General features: G+C 24.0%; 1 protein-coding gene across 1 annotated transcript; it reads left to right on the top strand.

Annotated features, from left to right (window-relative positions):
• On the top strand, positions 1 to 12,781 carry LOC145837019 (tRNA pseudouridine(38/39) synthase-like). The gene is made up of 10 exons (XM_082944789.1): positions 1 to 121; positions 5,605 to 5,680; positions 7,818 to 7,950; positions 8,436 to 8,607; positions 9,288 to 9,344; positions 10,682 to 10,813; positions 10,932 to 11,047; positions 11,726 to 11,862; positions 12,053 to 12,279; positions 12,499 to 12,781. Exons 3-10 carry the CDS (start codon positions 7,893 to 7,895, stop codon positions 12,779 to 12,781), a joined length of 1,182 nt encoding a protein of 393 aa, XP_082800915.1. The 5' UTR covers positions 1 to 121; positions 5,605 to 5,680; positions 7,818 to 7,892.
• Positions 12,782 to 13,237: the final 456 nt, after the last annotated feature.

The following is a 13,237-nucleotide window of genomic DNA, read 5'->3' on the forward strand; positions in this document are numbered from 1 at the left end:
CAAAGCTTATACTAAAAAGCAATCAATATAAAATAAATAATCTTGCAAAAAATCACCAATATTCCAAAAATTTGTCTTATGAGTATCTTCAGGAGCTGGAGCATACTAAACTTGTACACAAGTAAGTTAAATTAAGATAAAAATAGATATTTTTATTTTAAATTGTCTTATTCAAGACATAAAAAATAAGGCATATATGTTAATGATGAATTTTTTTGGTTATATCAAAGTATCAGGATTCTCTCTTCCCCGGATAATTGTGTTTATATACAAAATGCTGTGTTTTCCTGAGTTTTTTATAATATTTTCTGCACATTTTTTTGATTATATACAACTGTTGATGATAGTATTTTTTTGAGTTTTTAGTGACTCAAAATAAGATTAAATCTATTAAAACAAATTAAGATTAAGCCTTTAGTGACCACACAATTGGATAGTTGATGTATTTTTGTTACTGGGTCAGCAGATATTTGCTTGAGGATTTGAGCTTAATGATTTTACCACACTTTGTGGTTTTTAGTGTTGAGATATTAACCTTGTAAGTGTTTGTGGAATGAGGTGTCACCAAAGAATTTTTTTTCAGTTATATAGATAGTTTTTTACTTTTATTTTTTCGTTAGTTTAATGTTAATTTCAAAGGGGCATATGAAATTAGATGTGATGACAAATTGCTTGCTTGACCTATATAAAACATTTATTGTTGTAGAGGGAAGAAGAAGTCTGATGTTTTTCTAACATTAAAAAAAAGCCTTTTTTTTTCATCCACTGGAATGCTACTCCTGCTTTTATTTTAGCAATGCTAAATCTATTGTTTTAAATTTTATTCTGGTAGATACTATCATTTATACTAAAAGAATGTTTATAAAAACATTATGGAAGAAAACGTTATTCTATAACTTTAAAATCTATGATAAAGAAAATACAATATTTATACTAAGGGCATAAGAGGGGTTAATTATTTTCTTACAGTTTAATCTTATATTGTTGAGTTTTAAGTAAGCTACAAGTTGATTTTTACAGATTTTAAAACTTACAAATAGTTTTTAAGGTATGCCCGTCAAAGTCGGAGACTACAATAAGTTCCTTTTCAAATGCGCAAACTAAAAAGGTAAAAAAGACTATTTCACTAAAAATCTATCTCCTATGTTTTTTGACATAATTAATTTAAACTTCTAGAAAGCGTTCCTTGCAACACTATAAAATTTTGTCAGTGCAAACTTGAAAAAAATAAAACAATAAAAACTTTATAAAAAAGAAAATAAACAAAAAAAAAAGTTGTTTTTTTGGTAATAAAATTTTCGTTTTTTCATTAAAAAAATTTGTTACGACAGAATTTTCTTAACATGGCAAGGAACATTTCCTGAAAGTTTGAGGTAATTATCTCAAAAAATGTAGGAGATAGTTTTTAGTGATTTTTAGTTGTATACAGTTTTAGTTTGCGCCTCTCATAAGGAACCTATTATTGTCTCTGATTTCGACCGGCTATATCTCAAAAATTATATTTAGTTTTAAAAATCTGTAAAAAAAAACTTGTAGCTTAGTTAAAATCAATAATATAAGATTAAGTTGTGAAAAAGGTGCTTTACCCCCTATGCCCTTAACTATGAAACTTTTATTTAAAGTAAGTGAAAGATAATAATGAACAGTAGCTTAATTCATTGGCTATATGATCTGTAAAAATTTGTGCTACTTCAAAATAAATACTTCAAATGTTCTTTACTCTTTTAATTCAGGGTTGCCACTTTACCTGGAAACCTGGAAAAACCTAGAATTTGAGAAATTTTGAAAAAAACCTGGAATTTTGATCAAAAAACCTAGAATTTATAATAATTTTAACGTTTTCAGTTGTAAATTTTTGATTTGACACAAAAAATCTATCATATAATTAAGATTTTTTGTCATCATCAAAACATTTTTTTATTAAAAAACACATTTTAAGTAACTTTACAGTATCTTTTCAGTATTTTATATTATTCACAGTTTCTTAAATAGAAACTTACTTAAAACTAAAAATAGACCCAAAAATGTTAATGTTTAAAAACCTGGAAGAAATTTGGAAAACCTGGAAAAAAATTTGAAAAAACGAGTGGCAGCCCTGTTTAATTTTACTCTATTAAATGCAATTTTAAGACAACCAGCTTTATAGTATGAATATTAAATAAGATAAAAAAAATGTTTTAAAAGAAAAAAAACTCAAAAATACTGATGATTTTGGTGTAAAAATAGCTTGCAAAAACTACACAAAAATAACTGAATAGTTTGTTTATAGTTTTTTATGTTGTTTTAAAAATGGTATAGCGTTTAATCAAAAATAAAAAAGATAAGTTTGAAAACATCAAGTTTTATAAATTGTTTTAGATTTTAAAATTGCTACTTATAAATTGTAATTAGGCTTCAAAACTTTCCTTGCAAAAACCTAAAATTAGAATTAGTCCTTTAAAACATGAATTCCTGAAAATATATTTCAGCTTCTCCAATATAAGTAGTATAATCTAATAAAAAATAGGTTAGATTTTCTAGTGTTATTTAGAGCGTTATAACTCTTTAAATTCCTTTAAAATAAGTATACGATAAATATGTTAAAAATTATTCATATATAAGTATTTATGTTTAGTTGTATCAGGCCTTAGTTTTAACATATATTTATATAAATTTTGGTACTTAACGAAGTTATATCTAACAAAAAACATTCAAACTTGTATAATTATTAAGGGTATAGATAAAGGGTCCACTTTGATTTTTACAAGTTGATCGCATTTTATACAGTTTAATCTGAGCTATCAGACATTTTTAACTGCTTAACAAAATTCAGAGTAACTTTTGAGATATAAGTGACCAAAGTTAGTGACCTTAATTGGTTCCTAATGGAAGTCACAAACTAAAAACCTGAAAATAGACTATTTCACTAATTATCTATCTTATCTTTCATTAAAAAAAAAATCTTCAAATTTTTCTTTCGAAGTCCTTAATGCAGGAGTTCTTTTAATTTTGAAATATAAAAATTTTATTAAAATTAAACCAACAATTTTTGTTTTTTTATCTAAAAACTTTTATTTTACAAAATTTTCAAAAACCCAACATCAAAAATATTTTAAATTATAAAAGAAATGTTTTCTAAAAATAGATCTCTAGCTTAAAAAATGAAGGAGATAGATTTTTAATGAATTTTTAAACTTCCGAGATAAGTGACCTAGAAAAATTTGCAGTCCAGACGGTTGTATTGGAATATTTTTACAAAAACATCTATATCTCAAAAACAAACTAAATTTCTTATATTCTATGAAAACTGACTTGTAGTTTATACTTTAAGCTTTCATATAACAGCCAATGTTAATTTTTGTATAAAAAATGTCAGACTCCCCTATGCCCTTAAGATACTTCAAATCAGTTTTAAAAAGGAGAATTCAAAATCTAAAAATTAAACATAACACTTTTATATTTTAGTCACAAAAATATTCAATTGCCTCTTATCAGACCACTGTAAATCATATTCCTTGCAAACAAGTTCCTTCTCATTAACTATCCCTAACATATAATTTTAAAATAATAAATAAATGAGGATTTAGTTTGTATAGTTGTAATAAAAATTTAATTCTAGATAGTTTTTTTAAACTAAAAGATATAATTAACAAGGTACTATTGTTAAACCTTACTTGAATTATAAGCCAGGTGGTCACCTTGTCATTAAAATATTGTATACATTCCAGAAACTAATAAAACAAAACATAGAATTCCTTTTAGAAAAACAGCACTTTTAAAATGAAAATACTTTGGAATTTAATGTATGATGTTTTTGAATTTTAAATTGCTTGGGACAATTATTGCATATAATGAGAAAAAAACAACCTACAAAACTGTTTTTTTTTTGATGTGTAAATGTTGTATACATAAGATTAAAAGTTGTGACGTTTTTATACTTAAATAGGTATAGCTCCTAAACACAATTTATAAGTTGATTGAAAAAAAATTAGGTTCTTATTAAGTTAATACTATCTAAACTTCTCATTTGTCTTAAATTGAATATCATACTAAAAGTATAAGAAATATACTTGTATTGGAATTAATGCTTAGAAATATAGTCAAAACATCTGATGTATAATACAGCTAATGTATAGTAGTTTGATTCTTTTGAGTTTTGTAACAAATTATTTTTTAGCATTAAAATTTTTTTTTTGTTAAGAAAAAATAAGTATAAAAATACAATTAAAACATGTGATATCTAATTCAGCTTAATTTACCATAAAATAATAAATGGTATTTAAACAGAAAAAAAAGGTTAGTGTAATATGGTCAGGCGTTACTTGTTAAAAGTTCTAAAACTATTTTAAACTCTTAAAATTTAGAATCTATTTGCTTAAAAAAAAACTTATACTTTACAGTATACTAATTCTTAATAATAAGTAAAAATAAATTAAAAAAGCTAATAAAAGCAATTAAAAAATTTAACAGTAATTTTTCTATTTCTTTTTATTGTTGAGTCAGTGATCTTTAATTTTTAGGAAATTTGTTATAAATATTTAATAAGGTTTTACTAGAGGAAGTTTTAAAATATAAATTAAAAACTAAACATTTTAGATTGAATAATAAAAATTTAAAAGCTTACTTAGGTGAATCATTTAAAGCAGGGGTATGAAAGTATTTTTAAATCAACAATAATAAAAGTGGTTATTTAACTACTTTAACAATCATTTTATTTGAAAAAATACTTTATCACATTAAAATCTTTTTTTACTACTTAAAATAAATGCTAGTCTTTGATAAAATATTTATTCTCAAGTAAGTTTAGAATTTTTATTTATTAATAATCCTTTAAATCCAGGTTAATTTTACTATTTTATCGAAGTTTAGTTCTAACTTAAATGGAACATTTAAATTAAGAAAATATAAAGAAATTTAAACAGTTTTACACTTCAAATTCTATACTTCTACATGAATAAAAATCTTAATTGTAACTTTAAGTTAGTGTTTATTTTTACACTAAAATAATGCATTTATGTATGCAAAACAAGTTAAATATTTTCTTTGCTCTTTTAAAACTTTTAAAATTTTTATTTCTTAAAAACATATTTATTATAAAATTTAATTAAAAAAAAGTGAATAAAATAACAAAAAAAACTGTTAATGTTTTTTTTTTAAACAAGAATAAAATATTTGTTTCTGTAAGTTCATAATTTTTAATATTTTTACGAATGGTTGTCAATAATTTTTGTTTGATATGTCTGTTTTATTTTAAAATTGTTTCAATGGTTATTTGTTTTAATTATTTTATTTTTACAAAACTTCTCATAGTTATGTAAAAGTTTAGAAAACTGTTATAGTTTCTATTTAATAAACTAAGATTTATTTTTCAACCTTTATCTACTTTTTAAAACAGTTACAATGACTAAATTGTCTGTTTAGTGATCTAATTAAATATACATTTAAAACAGTTAAATAAATTTGTGATAAAAAAATCGGATTTTAGCATTTTAAATAAAAATAAATACGTTGCTAATTGTTTTTTATAATAATATTAAAGTTGTGTTCATTTACTTATGAATATAGTTAAATGTTAAAAAAAAACCTTTAATTGTAAAAACTGTTCCAATAATGCTAATTTTTTAGGGTTGTTGATCTTCAAAGAAAACTAAATGCTTATCATGAAGTACATCATCCTAAGAACTTTGATGGTAGAGATAAGGTATGTCATAGTTAATCACACTGAATAGTCAATTTACAGTATATTTTACACTTATTTAATTATAGTTTTATGTTCATTAAGGTTTATTTATATTTCTTAACAAATTTAACTAATTTTATTAGTTCTTTCATATACACACTTTTTACTATTCATTTATATTTTTTCAAAAATTTATTCAACAAAATAAGTTTTTCTAAAATATCTCAGCAGTGCATTGAATAAATATTTCTGAAAAAAACATTTAAGTCATTGAAAATTAATTGTTAATTAAAAGTTATCAAAAGCAAGACAAAAAATTACAAACTGGAGCAAATGTTCATTTTGATACAATAGTATAAAAGTAGTAGTAGTTTAGCTATAACTAAAAATCAAATATTTATTAAAGATGTAGATATTTTTCTATTTTTCAATTATTAAATACAAAATATGTTATTTATTTTCATAGATACAATCATAATAAATAATGTAGAAAATATGTTTTTCGGTTTTTAGAACTGCGTGTTAAGACATGTTAATAGTTTGTTAAGACTTAAAACTAAGTAAATAACAATATTTTTAAAAGAAGTAGAAATTAAAATCTACATCGTTCCAGAAAAAATCTTTGTAAAACTTAAATATTTACAGTTTAAACATAAACGATTTGCTGTAAGAGCATAGACTAAATGACTTAAAACCTAAAAAAGTATGCTTAAAAAACAGCTTAAAGATATAAAATTTTTCAATTGCTTTGTAAATTTAACTCAGAATTAAGGTATTGTATAATTTTAAACAGATAAAGAACTTCTACATTTAAGGTATGCCACACACTCAGGATACTCAAGTTATTTTGAAATTTAAAATAATTTTGGGATAACTCAGTATAACTCAGCATATTATGATTTTTTTTAACTAAGGCTGAATCAGGATAGTTTTGTTTTCATATAAAAAGCTCTGGATAGATTTTTTCTACATCTTGAATGAGCTTTAGTTGATCCAGTTCGAATATTTAATTATTTTGTATAACCACTTTTTTTTTCAAGAAACTTGATTTGATTGATTTTGAAATATTTATTAAATTTTTTTAGTTTTGTGGCTAGCATTTCTATTGAAATTGTAGTTTTTGTTTTAAATCTGAAATTAATATCTATCAGTATTTGTTATAATGTTATACAAAAAAAGTTTAGAGGTATTAAGTTAAACTATGCATTATAAAGTTTTTTTGTTTTTAGAGTTTAGTAAAATTATATTGTTTTATGTGTTGTTAACTCATAAATAAAATAGTTTGTAACTACTTACAAATACTTATATTCAGTATCAATGCTAAATAATGATTATAGACCAGTATTGTCTTACTTTAAAACAAGGAATAAAGTTTTGTTTGTAATCTAATGAAAATAATTTTAATGCTATTTATTTTTACTGGTGTGAACATTTTTTTTATGATTTACAGTTTTTGTTTTGCAGATTTATTTAAAAGCTTTCTACAATGAGTAAAAAATTATTTAAAATATAAAATTTAGTTTAGTAAACATCAAATGTGAACCTTATACAAATGATTTTTTTTTCGAATGAGCTTAGGAATAAGTAGTTTGCACAAGAGGGTTAGAAGGATTTAAAACAAACTCAGGATAGTTTAAGGGCACTCAGGACATTTTTTGGTCACTCAGGATAGTTTTTTGACTGAAAGAGTGGCAACTCTCTAAAAGAAAATAATAATAAATTTTAATAAAATTTAGTTGTTGCTTTAGATGGTAGTAAATACCACAAATTATTACTAGTGCATTACTGTTATAGATTATTAATATTAAAAATTAGCAGGTATTATGAATTAACTTTTGTAAGTGTGTAAAATTTTTAAATTTTGTTTGTGCATGGTTAACATTTTAAGTTTGCTACAAAAGTAAGAAGCTGTTTAATTTAGTTGAAAGTTAAAAATAACAGTGGTTACAAATGGACTTATATAAGAATCTTCAAACATGTTGTATACTAAGAGTATAGTCAAGATTAAAATTTTGAAATAGAGACAATCATACTGTTTTTTTTTGACTCCAATTTTTTATTCAAAGAAAACAAATAAGTTTTAAAAAACCTGCATAAAATTTTTAAAACGTTGCGAAAACATTTGTTGAATCTTTTAAAGAAGAATCTTGATTTTTAGATTCAAGTTGATGTCCCTAAAGTCTCAGAAATAGTTCGTGAAAAAACATCTGTTAGAAAAATTGCCTTAAAGTTTATGTATACTGGTTGGGACTACCAATCATATGCTCTTACAGGAAAAAAGGAATATAATAGTTTAGTATAAGTGTCTTAAACTATATTTGAGTAACACATTTTTTGTTTTTTAATTATTTATATTGTTTTTTTTTTAGATAACACTAAAAAATTCGAACTTTCTCTCATTTTATACACTGTATAAGTTTTCAGATATAAACTTTTTTTTTATTTTTAGTATACAAAGTTTAAATAATTGTATTTTTAATATTATAATTAAGTTTTTGATTAATTTTTTTCTTCTTGGAGTTTTGTTTTTTTAAAAACAGTTTAAAGTATAGTAACATATATCTAATTCGTACAAAATTATTTTTGTAAGTTTGGCTTATGTTTACTTCTCAGAAGTAAAATCATTCTTAAAATCTATATTTTTATGCTTTTAAATAAATAAACTAAAAATATAGAAGAAGTTGGTTAACAGTATATACTGCTAATATTTTTTTATAATGCAGTTGAAATCATTTAAAGTATTGTTTAAAATAGTAATTTGCTTCCAAATTTGTAGCTGCTGGTTTGCTAAATTCTGTTGAACGAGTTTTTCTTGAAGCTCTAATGCGGCAGCAACTAATTACCAGTATGAAACACAACAACATTGATCGAACTGGCAGGACTGACAAAATGGTCAGTGGATCTTCTCAAGTTTTGTCTTTTACAGCCAGATCAAAATTAAAAGAAGGGTAAAATATTATATTTTGTAGCTTTATGACTAATGTTGTTTTAATTAACAAACATTTTTTTAATTACAAAATTTAAAGGGTACTACACCATTGCATTATTTAATTTATTTTATCAAGCAAACTCTAAATTAATCATGTGAAAAAATATAATTATAATAAAGTTTCTCTTACTTTTTCCCTTTAAAAAGTTAGACAATAAAATAAAGTACTTTTTTTTCCTAAGAAACGTTTATTTTTCCTTCCGTTTTTCATGGTTACTTTTTTTGGTTTAAAATTAAGGGTTAAAACTTGATCACACCAGTCTGAATAGCTTAAGTTTGTTTTAATTTTTTTATAAAACTAAACCGACTTTGCCTTTGTTTGGACAATTTGTATGTTTAAAATGTAAATTTTCAAATTCTCTTAGTTCAATTAGATGGTAAGTCACTAAAAATTTAAACGCTACATCTAAAATTTTATAATTAAGTTGTATGATTAAATCAAATAATGAGACATAAAATGCTACATGACACTGATATTTATGTCTACAGCTAATTATCCAAAGTATGGAAAATGTAAAAAAAGTATATATAGTAATTAGTGATATTTTGTGTTGGAAAATGTAAATTTTAACGGTTTAAAGCTTTTTTTTGTTGAATTAAAGCACTACTAAATTTTAAATTAAGATTATTGTTTCATAGATTTGGTGTTTTGAATGCTAACACAACTAATCAAAATGATGATGCAGAAAGTTTTAGGTAATTTTAATCTTGAATTTTTTACATGCTATAGTTACTTTATCAAGCATAATTATAAACATTTGGAGTATATTTTTTCGTCATAGAGAAACTTAAATGAGAATCTTGTTTAGAAGTACCATTTTCAGAGTCTTTTGAACTGTGTTAATGTTTTAATTTACCAAATATATACATAAAGTTATTTAGAGTATTTATAAGCTACTTAATCTAGTTAACAAACTTGTAAGATACAAAATGATTGTGCTGTTTTAATGTTTATTTATGAAATGTTTTGAACAATACCCGCAAACCTTAATACACAAATCAAATCAGTCTGAGATTCACAATCTAATATTTAGAAAAAAGTAGCAGTAATTCTATATTACTACACTACAGAGACTTAAAGATAAAGAAATAAAGTTGATAAAAAAAAAATTGAAATAAGTATTTATATACTTAAAGCAAACAAAATTAGAATTCTTTTTATGGTCGAGAATTTTTTTGATATCTCCAGCGGCAGAGTATGTTTAACATTTTTGCTTTTTTTTTAAATAATTTCTTATTGCACGCAATGTTTTTTTCATAAACCTTAATGCTTTTGGTGGTCATATACAAACAAAATTGTGGAATTACATATATTTAACTATTTAAACACCTAAAAAGTTATCCCACTTATCAAAACTTAAATCACTTAATTAAATTTAAAATAACATATATTCTATATTACTATATTTACTTTTTATAGACAATTTGAAAATTAATTTGTTATTAATTTGATTTTTAATAAAAAAAGTATTCTTTGATGTTTACAGGGTTGCCACTTTACCTGGAAAAACCTTGAAAAACCTGGAATTCGACAATTTAGGCAAAAGTACCCTGGAAAAACCTGGAATTTGAGAAATTTTGAAAAAAACCTGGAAAAACCTGGTATTTTGATCAAAAAACCTGGAAAAACCTAGAAATTTTAATAATTTTAACATTTTCAGTACTAAAATTTCAATTTGACACAAAAAATCTATCATATAAATAAGCTTTTTTGTCATCATCAAAAATTTTTTATTAAAAAACACATTTAAAATAACTTTAAAGCATCTTTAAATTGTTTTAGTACTATTTAAAACAGTTTCTTTTATATAAATTAACTTAAACCTAAAAATAGACTAAAAAATGTTTACTTTTATAAACCTGGAAGAAATTTGGAAAACCTGGAAAAAAATTGGAAAAAACGAGTGGCAACGATGTGTTTAGACAAAAAAAGTTAATAAAAATGAAGTTTATTCAATAAAATTTTAATTTTTTTTACTGTATATAGATCTACTCTATCGATTAAAAAGTAAAGTATTTACGCATTTTTACAGCATCAATGATTTATCACTTGATGCAGAGGAACTTAACTACATAAAGCTCATGAATGAAGCACTTCCACCCGACATACGAGTTATTGCTTGGTCTCCTGTCAGCAGAAACTTTTCTGCTAGATTTAACTGCCAGTTCGTTAATTTTTCGATAATAAAAGTTTATTTTTAACCTTTATTTTATATAATTTTTTAGACAAACATTTTGAAATCAAGTATCTATGTATTAAAAAGGGTTTTTATAATTTTTTAGGGAAAGAGAATACCAATACTTTTTTCGCCAAGGAATTTTTGATGTAGAGTTGATGAATGAAAGTGCAAAAAGTTTTGTTGGGTACCACGATTTCAGAAATTTTTGTAAAATGTCAGGTATGACTTTTGAATGAAGTAAATGAAGGTTCAAAGAAAAAATAATAACAGTTTTAAAACTATCTAATTTTTTTTCCTAAATTTAAACTTATTAAGCAGTAATTATTATTAAATTAATGAAACATTATTTTTTAATAAACTAAAAGTTTTGGAAACTGTTTCTTATTGTATTTAAATTTTTTTTATTCCGTACGTATCTTTTATTTAAAAAAATGATTACTAACATTTTATACTTGCAATAACAGATTTTTACCCTTGGTTATGTTAATTTGACAACTATATAGATCTTTAAAAATAATTTAAGTTACTAAACTATCAATCATAAATCAATTTAAAAAACTTACTAATGTTATAAGATAGCTAAATCTCCTTAAGTTCCAAAGTTTGTTATTTTAGTTAAGTTTTTTTTGATACAGACAAGTTTTAAACATTTTATATATTAAGAAAAATTTATTTATACAACCAAGGTTCATTTCTAAGTTTTGTTTTTAACCCACTGATCTATCCTAATAAAAAATATATCAATGTATTTTTTTTAATGTTTTACAATACTTGAACTTTTTTTAAAATATGCTTTCAGTTACCAACTTTTTCATTATTTGTATAATTTTATTTAATTATGATTATTAAAAATGAACCTTTTCTTTGAAAAACTAAATTAAATCTTAACGTTTTCAGCGGAGACTGTAGAAAAAGATAAGTTCTGCCGTACAATAAATTATTTTGACATAAAAGTTATTGAACACAACCATAATAATCCTGAATTTAATGTCTGTGTGGCCACTATAAAGGGAAAAGGCTTTTTACAAAACCAGGTAACGTGTTTTATTTTAAAAGTATTATTAATTTTATTCATTCAAAACTATTTAAACAATATTTTACGTAACAAAGCCTTGTTAAAAAACTACTTTATTGCTTAAAAAGAGCGACTGAAACATATTAAAAGAAGAACTTTTACAAAAAATACTAATCAAAATTAGAAAAATAATAATATTTGAAGCGCAGGTTCGAAAAATGATGTCGGTTTTATGTTCAATTGGAAGCGGACACGAGACGAAGGACGTGGTAGAAAGGATGCTGGACGTTGTGAGGACGCCCAGACCGCCACAGTACGTCATGTGCGAGCCCCACAAGCTGGTGCTGTCCGGGTGCGGGTACGAGGAAGGAGTGGACGTTTCGTGGAGAGTCGATGAGGACTCTCTCCGTGATTGCATGAGGATCATCAGTCGTAGGTACATAATCGTTAAGTATTTGTGAACCATGTTAATATCTACACTACAGACTAGAGTTGTCAAAATGATTAAAGTTATTGCCAAGTGAGCACTTTAGCGTATAAAATTTTGCTTGTTTAAAATTATTTTTTTCACACACTAGTAAATAAAGAAATGCCTTTACACAAGTAAGCTACATACCAATATATTAAATTTACATAATGAATTCAACTTTACCAGATTTGACAACTTTGCCACTAAAGCAAGTGTGCTGAAGCACATGTATTCAAAAGTTGCTGGTTATCAGACCAACAATGCACTAAGTTCCAACTTGCTTTTTGAAGGAGGGCATGAGCTTTCAACTAGTGTTTTGCCAGAAGGAAGACATTTAGATAATTTGAATATAGATGGGTCCGAAGCAAGCACGCTTGAAGAAGCAAAGGATAAGTACGCTAAAAGAAACATTAATAAAGAACTCAAGAAAGGAAACCATCATATTTTTCGTGAAAGTTTAAAAGAATAATAAACGTAATATAAACATTATTTATTAGCTTAATATGTAATAGGTAAAGCTTCGTTAGTTGAACATTATGTCCAGTGAATGTTTTTATGTGCTGTTGTTTTAATAAATTAAAGTTAATAGTCAAAAACGCAATCATGAGTTTAATATTTTTTAGTATTAATATACGTATATAACAGATCATAGTATTATACTTTACTTCTAGCTAGAAAAAGTTTAACAACAAAAAGTAGTTAAGTAATTCGTTTAGAATAACAAAGGTGTTTTACGTTATAATTACCTACTACAAACTACATTAAATTAGAGTTATTAAGTGTAAATACAACATTATTAGTTATTTTATTTTTTTTTTAAATATATTTGGAGGTTGAGCAAAACTTAAAAGTTATATAAATAAGACTAAAATTGTTCGAAAGAATTAAATAGTTTTTTTTAAGTAAAGATAGATAAAGTAAAGTT

The sequence above is a fragment of the Thalia democratica genome, chromosome 1 (assembly GCF_965202585.1).
Source record: "Thalia democratica chromosome 1, ktThaDemo2.hap1.1, whole genome shotgun sequence".
Taxonomy (NCBI): domain Eukaryota; kingdom Metazoa; phylum Chordata; class Thaliacea; order Salpida; family Salpidae; genus Thalia; species Thalia democratica.